The sequence below is a fragment of the Poecilia reticulata genome, linkage group LG1, assembly GCF_000633615.1.
Source record: "Poecilia reticulata strain Guanapo linkage group LG1, Guppy_female_1.0+MT, whole genome shotgun sequence".
Lineage (NCBI taxonomy): Eukaryota > Metazoa > Chordata > Actinopteri > Cyprinodontiformes > Poeciliidae > Poecilia > Poecilia reticulata.
This window is the reverse complement of record NC_024331.1, coordinates 28,831,143-28,844,987: the sequence shown is the minus strand read 5'-3', so window position 1 is coordinate 28,844,987 and position 13,845 is coordinate 28,831,143. Positions and strand designations below refer to the sequence as shown.

At 40.3% G+C, this 13,845-nt stretch overlaps 1 protein-coding gene across 2 annotated transcripts in view; it reads left to right on the top strand.

Annotated features, from left to right (window-relative positions):
• zdhhc5a (zDHHC palmitoyltransferase 5a) overlaps window positions 1-12,689 on the top strand; it is a 23,943-nt gene extending 11,254 nt beyond the window's left edge. The window contains exons 6-13 of one of the 2 annotated variants that reach the window (XM_008419461.2): window positions 1,955-2,057; window positions 2,173-2,264; window positions 3,416-3,542; window positions 4,247-4,355; window positions 5,162-5,271; window positions 8,090-9,123; window positions 9,265-9,271; window positions 11,575-11,668. In XM_008419461.2, the coding sequence (XP_008417683.1) occupies window positions 1,955-2,057; window positions 2,173-2,264; window positions 3,416-3,542; window positions 4,247-4,355; window positions 5,162-5,271; window positions 8,090-9,123; window positions 9,265-9,271; window positions 11,575-11,580 (1,588 nt within the window). In that variant the 3' untranslated portion in view covers window positions 11,581-11,668. Of the gene's footprint in view, window positions 1-1,954; window positions 2,058-2,172; window positions 2,265-3,415; window positions 3,543-4,246; window positions 4,356-5,161; window positions 5,272-8,089; window positions 9,124-9,264; window positions 9,272-11,574 lie in introns of both variants that reach the window. The other variant, XM_008419455.2, reaches the window with a different exon arrangement.
• The last annotated feature ends 1,156 nt before the right edge of the window (window positions 12,690-13,845 follow it).

The window sequence follows — 13,845 nt, the reverse complement described above, 5'->3', positions numbered from 1 at the left end:
GGTGATCAAATTAAGAAATAAACATTGCTAGAAACACTGCAGCGAGGCTGAAATACAGGATAAAAGGATAAAATACAATTAAACTATAGTCATTATAGAAGGCTTGAGATGGACTCAGACAAACAAGGACAGAACCTTAACTAAAGAATTAACCTAACTAGAAACACTATAAAAGACTGAAAATAAGGAAAGCAATAATATAATTCTAACTACACTAAATACCTCAAATTATATCAAAATAACCATAAAGAGCTAAACCAGGGGTGTTCAAAGTCGGTCCTCCAGCTCCGGCATCCTGCACGTGTTAGTTCTCTCCCTGGTGGTAGCAACAACCTTTTCAGCTTGTCAATGTTCCTTAGGCCATCTAACGAGCCATCATTTGATCCAAGCGCGTTAAACCAGGGAGAGAACTAAAACATGCAGGGTGCCGGTACTGGAGGACCCACTTTGGGCACCACTGGGCTAAACTAAAGTGAACTAAAACATGAAGCTAAATAAAATGAACAGCAAAACATACCCAAAAACCCAGTGTCCTGACAGATGTCTGATTATATAATTGTCTACTTTAATCACATAAAATGTTTATTTAAAAATATAATCTATTACCTGAAATATTTTAAATATCAAATTTTTACTTTAAATGTGATTAATTTCTTCACCTGTTTACATGCAACTTGGAAGTGCTTGAATCAAATGTTTCATGAATGTTTACCGCATGAAATTATTGAATGAGAGAAAACAGCCACTTCCAACTGTACACATATTTCTGCAGCCTTGCTGAGCTCCTCTCCTGGCATTTCCTCGTCAGCCTCTCCAACTTGCTCCTCATCTACAGCCTCTTGTGGCTTTATTTACCTCTTCTGGGGTAAATAATAAAAACAGTCTCTGTAACTTGTTGATCCACCATGGTTTTGCTGTATCGCCTCTTTAATTGACGCCCATGTCGGTCTGATGTTGTGGCGTTGACCTCGCAGTGACCCATATTCAGGGCTGGACCCCAGTATGGATTGAGCTAATCCATTTCATACGTCGGTTTGCCTTTCAGAGGACATATCAGAACACACATCAGTATAAATACTGTAAATTTGATAACACTAGTAAAATAGTTTACTTCACAATAATGTAATAACCCCGATGTCCACTGACAAAACTCGGACTATGCTACCTAAACAATATTAGCCCGACCTAAGCAAGGTTGACCCACTTAAATGAACTCAACAGAAACTGAACATGAACACTCGGACAAAATCATGGCAAAAAATTATGACACAACATCAACAAAGCAAATTTAGACACTCACCAGAATGGAAATGTCTGGAAGAAACTTGTAGGCATATGGGGATGTTGGAGAAGGTAAATATCAGGACGTCTCACCGCTGACACCCAGGACATTTGTCTTCTTTTTGTTAGCTCCAATAGCTTAGCCTCCTCGCGTTGTTTCCAAGCAGGAAAATAATGAAATGAAAGTCCGTTTTCCATCTTTTTACCTTTTCGGTCGTGTAATCGGACATTACATCCATTAACGCAGCAAGTTCGTGCCATAGCTAAAATATCTGTGAGACAGTCGTTTTTGTCAGTGGCAGTAAAGATGGCGCTGATACCCCTCCGACTAGAGCAGTGACGTCACGCTCTGAAGCTCTATATGCACTAACAAACATAGGTATTGATCTACCAAAAAAAAAGACCAGTTATATAAGAGAAACAAACAAAAAAAGGAGGTAAACATTAAAATAAATACATTTAGGACAAAGACGAACCAACATAACCACATGGTGTCACAACAAAGACAGTGACATTGCTAAAACATGTTGATTAGGATAATATAAAATACGCTTTTTTTTGCTTCATGTTCTTACATATTTATTGAAGCTAGATGAAAAACTAAAGTGTAATCCAGTGTGTGCTCCACTGCAGGCCTGTGTTGTTCAGCCTCCTTGACCCGCTGTGCTGCCAGGCTGGCTGTAATGTGTGTTGCAGGCTTATTCCTCATCCCCGTCGCTGGGCTCACCGGTTTCCACGTCGTGCTTGTGGCCAGAGGCAGAACAACCAACGAGCAGGTAGAAAACACGAAGGATTGTTCCCGCTGTTGGCTTCAGAGATTACTCACCAGAACATTCACAAGGTTTTCAGTTCTGACGCTGCGGTTTTGACGACCTGTCGCTTCGACTTTAGGTGACAGGAAAGTTTCGAGGGGGAGTGAATCCTTTCACTAATGGCTGCTGGAGGAACGTCTCTCATGTTCTCTGCAGCTCCCAGGCACCAAGGTGAGTTTTTTAAAACTACTTCTGTTGGTACAGAGTGAAATCTGCGGAGAGGCCAAATCCATATGTAGCCAGACATTTGAGAAAACTAATACTTTTTTTAATGCGTTTTGCAAAAAACAAGGTTTTCATGTGGATGTTTCTTTTTATAACAGGATGCAAAATTCATTAAAACAAAGTTCCTCGTTATAACAAAGCGGCTTTTAAATCTAGATACAAAGATAAAGTTTCTTCTTCTAAGGAGATAAAAATACACTCCACTGACAGGTTGACTTCTTCAAAAGCTATAAAGTCTCATTTATGACGCTCCTTTTCACATCAATTATTCTAGACAGTGTCTAAGAATCCCCAGAGTTGTTGCTGTTTTTCTGTTACAACCTTTCTTACTTAAAAGAGAATATAGATTTGTTTTAATAAGATAAATCTCATTGAAGTGAGTTCTCCTTTCAATGAGTTTTGTGTCTTGCTATAACACGGTTTTCTCCTTTTTAACACGATTTTTTTATTTGGCTAAAATGTGAAAAATTTTTTGGTTTAACAAGTTTTGCATCTTGTTAAAACAGATTTTTTTTCTAATTTTATCAAGTTTTTTTTCTTTAAATCTCACTAAAATGTGAAATTTTTCTTGTTTCAAGTTTTACATCTTGTTAAAATAATTTTTTCTTATTTAAAGAAGTCTTCTATTTTTTTTATAATTTTGCTAAACCGTGAAAGTTTTCTTGTTTCAATGAGTTTTGGCACTTTGCACAAAATTTTCTTGTTTAAACAATTTTTTCAAATTTGTCTTAAACATGAAAGCTTTTTCCTTTGAGCGATTTTTGCATCTCGTTGAAACAGGTTTTCCTTGTTTTCAACATTTTATATTTTAATTTGGCCAAAAAAAATAAAATAAAAAATTTGTTTTCTCCTTTCAGTGAGTTCTGCATCTCGTGAAAACAACCAAATTTTTCACGTTTGAACAAGCTACTGCTCCTGGATTTATCATCAGTCTCTGGCAGTTAAACTCTTCTGTAGCGCTGAGCTATAAAATGTCCAAACGTGTTAATTTCTCTAAATATCTAAAATCTGATGTTGAACTGAATCTCGGTTGCTCATTGCAACATGAGTGCACCTCCTCTGTGCCGGTTAGCTTCACCCCCATGCTGTCTCTGCAGGTACTTGGGCAGGAAGAAGTGCGTGCAGAACGTGAGTGTGCAGCCTCCGTTCCTGCGGCTGCAGCTCACCGAGGCTCAACTGGCAGCCAAGATCCTGGACAACGGCATCCAGGGAGACCTGCACCGGGTGAGAGGGACACGCCTGCTGCCGGGGAAATGCCTCCAGCTTTAGCTAATTGTTTTGTTTAGTCTGCTGATGAACAGAGGCTTTGCATGTGTGGGTAGTAGATAGCTTTGCATACAGGATGGCAGCAGGAGGTTTAATCATTTGGTTCTGCAGATTTAAATGAGTTATCGTTTGACGTGACACACATGAACATCCTGCAGCCGAACTGAACACGAGCTAAAAGGGAGCAGGGAGAAGAAAAATCTTTTATAAACCGGACCTTTTCTCAATAATTACACAGTTTTCTGGGCCACATATCCATTAAATTAACAATGTAAACTTTGGTTAAAACATGTTTGACTTGTAGAAAATCCAGAAATTTTCTCAAGTAAGAGTAGAAATACTTTATAATAAAATTACTAGAGTAAAAGGTACAGCATAGTAAAAATACTACTAAAAGTACATTATTTCAAAAAAGTTACTGAAGTACATGTAATTGAGTAAATGTATCTAGTTACTTGCCAACTCCTTCACATCCTGGCTGCCATGTAGAAGAATCCGCTGTTTTCTGTGTTAAAGTCAAAGTTTGGAGGAAACATTTATAGCTGCTGGAGACGATGTGAGTCACTTACTGTACTGTTGAGCTGAACATGGTGAGTTTTCATGTGTGTATTTAAATTTTTAAATTAAAGTTTCTTATTATCATGTGTGCTCTGGTTCTGCAGTCCAAGTCCAGTCTGGAGATGATGGAGAGTCAGTCATGTGACGCCGAGCCGCCTCCGCCTCCGAAACCAGAGCTGCGCTACCCTGGAATCGGCCAAAGGAGCGCGGAAGGTAGCAAACATCACCCACCTCCGACTGCAGCTTCTCCTCTTCCATAAATAAAGAAGACATTAATCTCGGTTTTAATTGAATTTTTGGTTTTTAACGGTTTAATTTTTGGAAAATATTTTTGGAAAATATTAATCTTTTTCTCAGTCTGAGCTAGTGAAGCCACTAAGCTCTGGGCCTCCCATCTCAGATTTTTTTTTTTTTTACAGATTTTATTTATTTGGAATTTGAATTAAGATCAACTCTTTGATAAAATATTAGTGCCATTTACTAAAAAGTCATAATGTTACAATAATACAGTTGTAGCAATGTGAGAAAGTAGGAATAATACTAGAAAAAAGCCACTAATATCACAGGACAAAATTGGAATTTTATGAGAAGTGTTACACGGAAAATAACAAAAAAATTAAAACAAGCCTGGTTTGAAGTTGCACTTTGGTTCTGGTTTTACAGATAAACAAATTCTTCATCTTTTAACACATCAGCATCAAATTGTTATCAGTAGCAGAGCTTTGAAATGATTATGCAAATGACTGAATCACACAGACTGAGGTTTCAGTTAATTGAAATTACTTTTTCTACTAATTTCTAAGACGTTCTTCTGGTAAAATCGCATCTTTGTTCTGCTAATATGATTATATTCTCATAATTAAACAAAAAAATCTTGTCGCTTGGTCACAATACTCCGTCATGTTTGGAATACAAGACAGTGAGAATTTCTTTATATTAAAATCGGATCTGGTATTTAAAGACTAAAGATTTTTCTATGCGTTGTGTTTCCGGTGACCGGTGGTGATGCCTTTCTGCAGAGTGCAGCCTGCTGGGCAAAGCTCCTCCCACCCCCACCATGTATAAGTACCGGCCCACTTACAGCCCGGGGAAGAACCACACGACTCTCACTCATGCTTACGCCAACCAGGTAACAATCCGCCAGCGGAGAAACCAGGGAGAACCTGCCGTCTGTTTCTGCTCCATTTCTCTTTGTTTCTGCTTTTTTTATCACATCAATCTAATGCATTTACATTTTTTATTTTATGTTTTTCCTTTTGATTGATTTTCCGTTGGCCATCTTGATTTCAGTGGCTTACTTTTGATCAGTATCAGTAAGTGATTATTTTAAAATCATTTTTCTGTCTTCGTTTTGAGCGTGGTTTTCCTGTTCCCTTCCTGTTTGATCTGGACATGGGTCAAATACTGGACAGAACCTTTCAGAACCTTTTCCCAGACAAAAATGGCTGCCTCTAGTAGTACTCTGCAAAAACACACAGTATCTTTATTTAGTATTTTTGATCTAGTTTCTCGTGCGAATGTCATAGTACACTTAAAATAATACAAAACTAAATTACAAATAACTTCTCAGGAAGAAATATGAGATTTTTTTAAGTCAATATTTTTTTTATTGATGAAAAAGTATTTGTTTCATTGGCAGATTAATTCAATTATAATGATTTTTTTAAACAATTATAACAACATTTTCCCCTGTTTTCCTGTTTCAGCATTTAGCTTCTACATCTTCCTGTATAAAGGTTATTTATAAGTTTGTCTTATTTCAAATGTATTAAGCTGTTTGGAGTAGAAACTGGATCAAAATTACTTGGCACCATTTTGAGTTTTTACAGTGTAGCTGCGTTTCCATTGACCATATAATTGCTCAAATAGAAATTACGGAAATTTGCTTAATTGAAACACGCCAATTTAGAAAAATCTCATGTTCTGTGCTAAAAAGGATCAGCTACGTTAAAATAAATCTATTTCACAAAACGGCAATTTAAACACTTTTAAACAACAACCAGATATTACAACCACAGGTGAGTTTTCAGCCTTCTTTTAATTAATTAAAGGAGCTCAGTGTTTCAGCAGTGTTTCAGTTTTCTGTAAGTTTGTTTTAGATTGAAGGAGCATAGAAGCTGAATGCTGCTTCTCCATGTTTGGTTCTGGTTCTAGGAATGCAGAGCAGAACCAGAAGGCCTGAGAGGTCTGGAAGGTTGCTACGACAACGACAGGTGTTTATTGTGTCTTGGTGCTGAGCCGTTCAGTGATTTATAAGTTAACTGAAGTATTTTAGTCTCTTAGATTCTGTCTCTAATGGTTGTACCTATGATGAAAAGTTGAAGTTATCAGCTGCCTCTGTACAATAATTTGGATTTATTCTCAGTATTTGTCCCCATGTCTGGTCCAGATCCACCTGACTCTCCAGCAGTATCCAGAACTCCTCTCCTGTTACTCCAGAATAAAAAGTTTTCCTTTCTGATTAGAACCAGTCTGTCTCCTGTTGCTGTCGTCATCAGTTTATTATTAATGTGTCTTTAATGTCCTAACAGCCTGCATCTTGTCTGTCTACTTCTACTGTCGCCTTCCTCTGCTGCAGTGCAGAGAATATTTAACTAAACCAGATTGTCCTCACATCATTAAAAAGCCTTAAATATCTTAAAGTAAGGCCTTAAAATGTCTTAAATGTATTTAAAAAGTTTCTCTTTAACATCGACACAAAGAAATTCCTGATCTTTATTTAAAAATGGTCTCAAAACAATAATATTATCATTTATCGTAATAACTTTTGGGAGAATTTATCGTGACAGGCCCACATGTCAGTGAAATGCTGGTAAAAATGTTCTTAAAGGGTTAATGGAGGATAAATGGTGAGTTTCAGAAACAGCAGGAGTTTTTAAAGAGACAGAGTCCCAATGTCAAGGTGTTAAATCAGGAAAAACATTTTAAATCATATTCAATAAAGATATCATCTAAAAAACAAATGAAAGTGACATTATTATTATTATCTGTCCAGTTTTTGGATGTGTTCAGAGTCACCTGTTAACACCGTAATGCAGAGCCGAGTCTCATCTGCTCAGATTATTTCCTATATAACCAGAGCTAGTGGGAACATACAGGTTTTAAATATTAAGGCTCCCATTACTGAACCTTGTGGAACCACACATGTGATTTCTGATGAGACGTTATCCATCGACGCAAAGAAATCCTGATCTTTAGGTAAGATTTAAACCAATTAAGTTCTGGACTGGAGTCCCAGTCGCTTAAATCTACATCATAATTAAGAAAGTCAAATGCTTCATTTGACAGTTAAAAGATTAATTTTATAGCATAATCTATGTACCTGGAGTTGGGTAGTAACTAGTTACATTTACTCATTTACAATTTACTCAAGTAACCTTTTTTGAAAAAATGTACTTTTAGGAGTATTTTTACTACGCTGTACTTCTTACTTTTACATAAATAATTTTATGAGGTATTTTTACTTACTAGTGTAAAATTTCTGGATTTTCTACCTGCTGAATGAAGAACAAACATGTTTTAACCAAAAACTCACCAGACTCAGACACAAACCTTCACTTTTTGTTAGTTTCATAAATTTTTCATTAAAATAAAAATTTCTTTTGCTTGACTTTTATCTTTTTTTACTTACATGAATTATTGTCATTTTGCTCCTTTAAAATCTAAAAAATTTCCACTTAATTTTCTATCTTTGTCCGTTTGTTATTTTTTTTAAATATTAAATGATTGATCATTTGATCAGTTACTCGGTACTTGAGCAGACTTTTCACCAAATACTTTATATTTTTACTCGAGTAATTTCTTTCTTTCCGCTACATTTTACCTTTACTCCAGTAAAAACATGTTGAAGTAGAGCTGCCTCTCCTGAAAACATGACGCCGGCCCTTTAAGTTTCCTCCTCTGCTCAGCGTCTCCTTTCTGTCTCCTCCCTCTTCTGCCTCCTCCAGTTGAGTCGAGGGGAGAGCGTTGGCAGCGCCAGGGACTCCTCCTCCTCCACCTCCTCGCTCCTCCAGGCCAGCCAGCAGCCCGGTTTCCGCTCGCAGCCCAGCCTCGACCGCCGGGACGCGGTGTCGGACCGGGGCGTGGGCGGCGGCGAGCTGAGGGAGGCGGGGCGGGAGGCCGGTGGCAGCGGCATTCCTGGCTACTCGCTGGGCGGCCGCTCCTACCCGTCCTTCTCGGACCCCACTGTGCTGTCGGCGGTGGCATCCCGGTCCTCTAGCTCGGCTGGCGCCGCTCACGTCTCCGAGGCGACCACCACCTCCACCAGCTTCAAAAGCTTGGCCAATCAGACGCCACCGCCTCACCACCCGTCGCGTAACGGCAGCCTGTCGTACGACAACCTGCTGGCGGGCGAGGACTTTGACAAAGCGGCGGCGGCCCCTGAGCCCCCCGCGGGAAGACCCTGTACACCAGCAACAGGCAGCTATGGCTCGCCCTTCCTGTCCCAGCAGAGAGAAGCCGACCTGCCGTCCCAGTCTCCCCATCACCATCACCGCTCCTCCCACCACCACCACCCCTTCCTTCATCGCTCCTCCTCCTCGTCTTCCTCCCCGCCTCCCCCGCCGGAGCGGGACCGCCTCCATGGCGACCCCCACACCGCCCCGGCTGCCAACTCCTCAGCCCCGCCTCCCCCGCACCATCATCACCATCACCACCACCACCACTCCCACCATCATCACCACCACTCCTCCTCCTCTTCCTCATCCTCACGCCCGCCGCGCTACGCTGCCCCCCACCACGCCTATCCGTACCGCACCCGCTCCACCGACGTCCCGCTGGGTTCCGGCGGCGCTTCCGCTCGCTCGCCGCTCTCCGCCCATCCCCCGCCGCTGGGCAAGTCGCTGTCGTACTCGAGCGCGGCGGCGGCTGAAATGCAGTACCGCCTGGTCCGCAAAGCGTCGGCGTCGGCCGGCGCGAACGCCGCCGGCGTAGGAGGAGGAGGGGAAGGCGGAGGGATGGGAGGAGCCATACAAGCACCAAAGTGAGTATGACTTTCACCTTTGACCCTGACGATTGGTTTGCTGCTAACTCTGAGAAAGCTACATGCCTGCCAGAAACCGGACTGACTGCTCCTCCTGCTCTTCCTCCTTTTCTCCCTCTCTCCTCCTCTTCCTCCTGCCAGATTTCCTGTGAGTTCCTCCTCCTCTTCCTTTGCTCATCTTCCTCTCATTTGTGAACCTTTTCAAACTGAGTGAATTTGGTGCCGCCATTTTCTTCAAATTGAACAGAATTGCTGTCAAACATTTGTGCAGCACAAATGAAAATTTCTGCTGCTATAATTTAAAAGATACTAATAAAAAAGTTTCCAGAGGTCAAAAAGGCCAGACCTTCTTCAAATCAGACAAAATTGGTGTCAAACGTTTGTGCAGCAAAATTTTTTATTTGTGCTACTATTATTTCAAAGATGTTAAAAAAAGTTTCCAAAGGTCACTGGAGGTCAAATGCCCTAATCCTCCTCACATTTGCAAATTTGGTGTTTGTGCAGCAAATATGTATTTGTGTTGCTATCATTTTAAATATGTTAATAAAGGTTCCCAGAGATCATGTAAGGTCAACCAGTTCACCATTTCCTTCAAATCAGACAATATTGGTGTCGGTCAACTCGACTAAGTTTGTGCAGCAAAAATTTTAGTTTGTGCTGCTTTTGCTTTGAAGAGATTAATGAAAGTTTAAAGGTCCAAAGGTCAACCATTAGATTTGAAGGTGTCGGGTCAATTTCACTCGGGTACGTTTTCATTGTTGTGTTTGATGCTGTTCTTGTGCAGATCTGTACTGATGTGTTTTTAATGAGAATGAGTTTTATTTCTCTTTAGAATCAGTGAGAATGCAGAGTATAAACAGAAACTAAATCTAAATTACAATTTAGCCATATCATTCCTTAAGATTGTTTCTCTTTACGATTCTTATTTCATGTTCCTTAAGTTTTACTGCATTTAACTACTTCCACGTACTTCAACCAATGTCAACAATTCATATTTCAAAACCTTCATCTTCTGCTGGAGACTTATGATGCAATTTTTGGTCATTTCAACTTTTATATTTTTTTAAATATTGTAACTTTCTGCCCCATTGAAATACACGGAAATTCTTCAGAATTCTACAAAATTTTGCCCACCTCTGGAATTTGATTAGGAAACACTTTAGCTGATGTATCTCAGAAACGACAGCATCTCTGATTTATTTGGAGTCTGCATGACCTTCTCTTCATATTAACATTCGTTTCCAGTCTTTTCCTTTTCACCGTTCCACCCTGCACACCGCAGTATTTATTGTCTCTCGTTAGCATGCTTCAAAGCAGCTTTTCACCATTTCTACAAACAATTTATATTTGAATATTAGCTCATTAGCAGAGCACTGTAGAGCCTCACTGCATGTTAGTGAGACTGTTCCACCATTTAACCGTCTCGCTGTCCAAAGTGCGTTGTTTCTATCCATCCATCAATTTTCTTGCACCCTTGTCCCTCAGTGGGGTCGGGAGGGGTTCTGGTGCCTCTCCAGCTAACGTTCCGGGCGAGAGGCGGGGTCACCAGGACAGGTCGCCAGTCTGTCGCAGGGCAACACAGAGACATACAACCATGCACACACACACTCACACCTAGGAACAATTTAGACAGACCAATTAACCTGACAGTCATGTTTTTGGACCGTGGGAGGAAGCCAGAGTACCCGGAGAAAACCCACGCATGCACAGGGAGAACATGCAAACTCCATGCAGAAAGACCGGGGCCGGGAATCGAACCCAGAACCTTCTTTCTGCAAGGCAACAGCTCTACCAACTGCGCCACTGTGCAGCCCGCGTTGTTTCTATTGAATAAGAATTTAAATTAATATTACATGTAAATAAGTTTGCAGCTAGTCATTAAAAATCATGGCAGCAACGGATGTAAGCGGTTACATAAGACATATTTGTTATTCAGCCATGGCACTAACATCACCCATCAGCCAATCAGAAGAGACATTGCGTCTTATTCAGGTGATGATGCGACAAACTCCTTACACCTGGGAGCAGCTACGTATCCAGCGTTGTAGTCACAGAAGAGCGTTGGATTCAACACGTTCGAATGACAACTTTTTATGAACTGAGCAGTACTGTGAGATGGAGCCAGCCGCTCATTGTCTGAAAAAAAAAACCAAACAAACCTTCATCCTCCTACCACTTCCTGTCGTCTTCTTTGTTGTTTCCACCGGTAGTAACATCTGGCTATTGATCATGTGACTTGTGTGATGTGAAGAGTTTCTGTTGCAGATTTAGCGCAAAAACTTCTTACCGAAATTGCCGTGTTTCCATATACAATTCCAATTTGCACAGTTGTGTATATTTTGGCAGAAGAGGAATGAAATAGTGGATTATCCTGATCCTCCTCTGAATAACTTCCATCACACCCTGGGCTCTAAATCCTGGTGTTTTTATGTATTTCTCTTATGAACACAGAGGTGAGCTGATCCAGATGAAACCTCGGAGTCGGACCAATGGCGGCCAGCCTTTCTCCTCCTCTTCCTCCTCCTGCTCCGCCCCTTCCTCCCCCTCTCACCTGGTCCCCTCGCCCAGCAGACCTGCCGCAGATCACCTGAGCTCACCGGTGACTCAGAGTCCGGCCCACAAGCCTCCGGCCGGCGGCGTAAAGAAGGTAACCGGCGTCGGGGGAACCACTTACGAGATCTCTGTATGATTTCCACTTGACTGTACGCCTGAGGAATCTAACTGGATCGTCCTGCCGCCCCCCCCTTACCTGAAACCATGAATCTGATAAAAAAACAAAAAAACATTTAACTCATTTCTTGAGTTTTCATCCTTTCTGGAGCTTTAGTTTTTTTGGATCCGGATTCTGTTTGGGCCTCCAAGAACCTCCTAACAGGTTTACAAGTGTAGCTTTTCCTACGGTTCAGATGAGCACTTTGGACTTTGTTTAGATCAAATTAGTTTTTTTATATTTTAATAAAAACGTCTGGTTTGAGTGACGGTAATCCTGCGCAGATTGTAGGAACCTCATCGGATCGAGTCGAAGGGCTTCTGCGGGAACTAAACCTAAGATCGGTCGGACGATTATTGGCAGAATCTCCCTCCGTAAATGCAGTGGACTCGGAGCGGGAAACGCTCATGTCGCCACGTTGCCTGATGCATGAGAGTCCCTGTAACCTCTGACCCCTGACCCTATCACACGGAGGAAAAAAAAGGCGCAGCTCTCTGAACTCTGATTCCAGGGACCGCGACATGTTAGCATTGAAGGAGTAAAAAAAAAACTATGTTCTGATTGCCAGTGTTTTGCTATTTTACTGATTTACTCAATGTGAATTTAATTCCATGTCTGTACAGGATGATGTGTTTTATTATTTTTTTTAACTGTGGATTTTTTTTTTGTAAAACATTCTTGGCAGACTGGAGCATGCACTGTTTGCCACCGTAGGCTGCTGTTATCAGACTGAGGAACATTTCGTCTGTTTTTGAACAAACTAAAGTGAATATGGAAACTATGTCTTGGCTCTTGAAGGAGCAAAATTTTATAGAAAAGTCTGAGCAATTGCCTTGAAAATGAACATTTCAAGTTATTCTGTTTTTTTTAATTTTTTTCTTGTATTTAATTTGACCCCTGTTTTATATCAATTTATATGGAAACAGCTGTTGATAAATGAAGAGTTTTTAAATATTGAAGGGAATGAAAGGAAGAAGGTGTCCCTTCTGATTGGCTGATTCGCTTCAGCTGCTCTTTTTCCAGAATCACAGCTGGAAAATGATCTGGATCCCCGTGAACGATTCAACACGGAACCGTTTGGGGGAAAAAATCCCAGCCACATTTAGAAGACGACGCCCCGCCGGAGGATTTCGGTGGAAATTTGGATATTTACATCAAACGGTTCTAAGCAAAGTTGATATTTTGTGTGTGTGTGTGTGTGTGTTGGGAGGGACAAAAACATTTCAGATAAAGTAATGTCAACCCGAGTCTGAAAATAAATGGTTAAATGTGGACAACACCAGGACATAGTACTCTGTGTTATCAGTTTTTTTTTAGTGCTTTACGATATTTAGAAGGATGCGTGAGGGAGCAGAATTTACTGGATGATAAATTATTGCGATAAATGATAATGTTTTGAGATCATCTCCATCTCAAAGACCAATAAACTTTAATTTGGTTTAAAAAAAACACTGGAACTGGATGACATTTCAAATATCCAAAATAAAACACAACCATAAACAACTAAAACAGAAATACATTAGGTCTTGATGCTTTATTTTTAAAGAAAAGGTGAAGCTAATGGATCTAGTTTGCAACGTAAAAGGGTTGGAAAAATTCAGCGACCAAGTAGGCGTTTAAGAAATGCGTTTCTGAAGAGCCACACCTGGTTGGACGAAATTAACGTTCGCCATTCCACTTTATCAGTGGTGGAGGAAGTACTCAAAAAATGTACTTAAGTAAAAGTACAAATACACAGACAAAAATGTACTCAAGTAAAAGTCAAAGTACCACATTAACATTTTACTTAAGTAAAAGTAAAAAAGTACTGGTTTTTAAAAATACTTAAGTATTAAAAGTAAAAGTACTTGCTAATGCATTGCCTAATCACTAATATCATTAAGTGAACCGATCATATGATCATATGCCACAGATAAAGCATGTTTTTATTGCGTTTATTCTGTAACATAGTTTAGACTTAGATATATGATTCTATGCATCATAATTTTAGGGATGGAAACATCTCGTCTCCT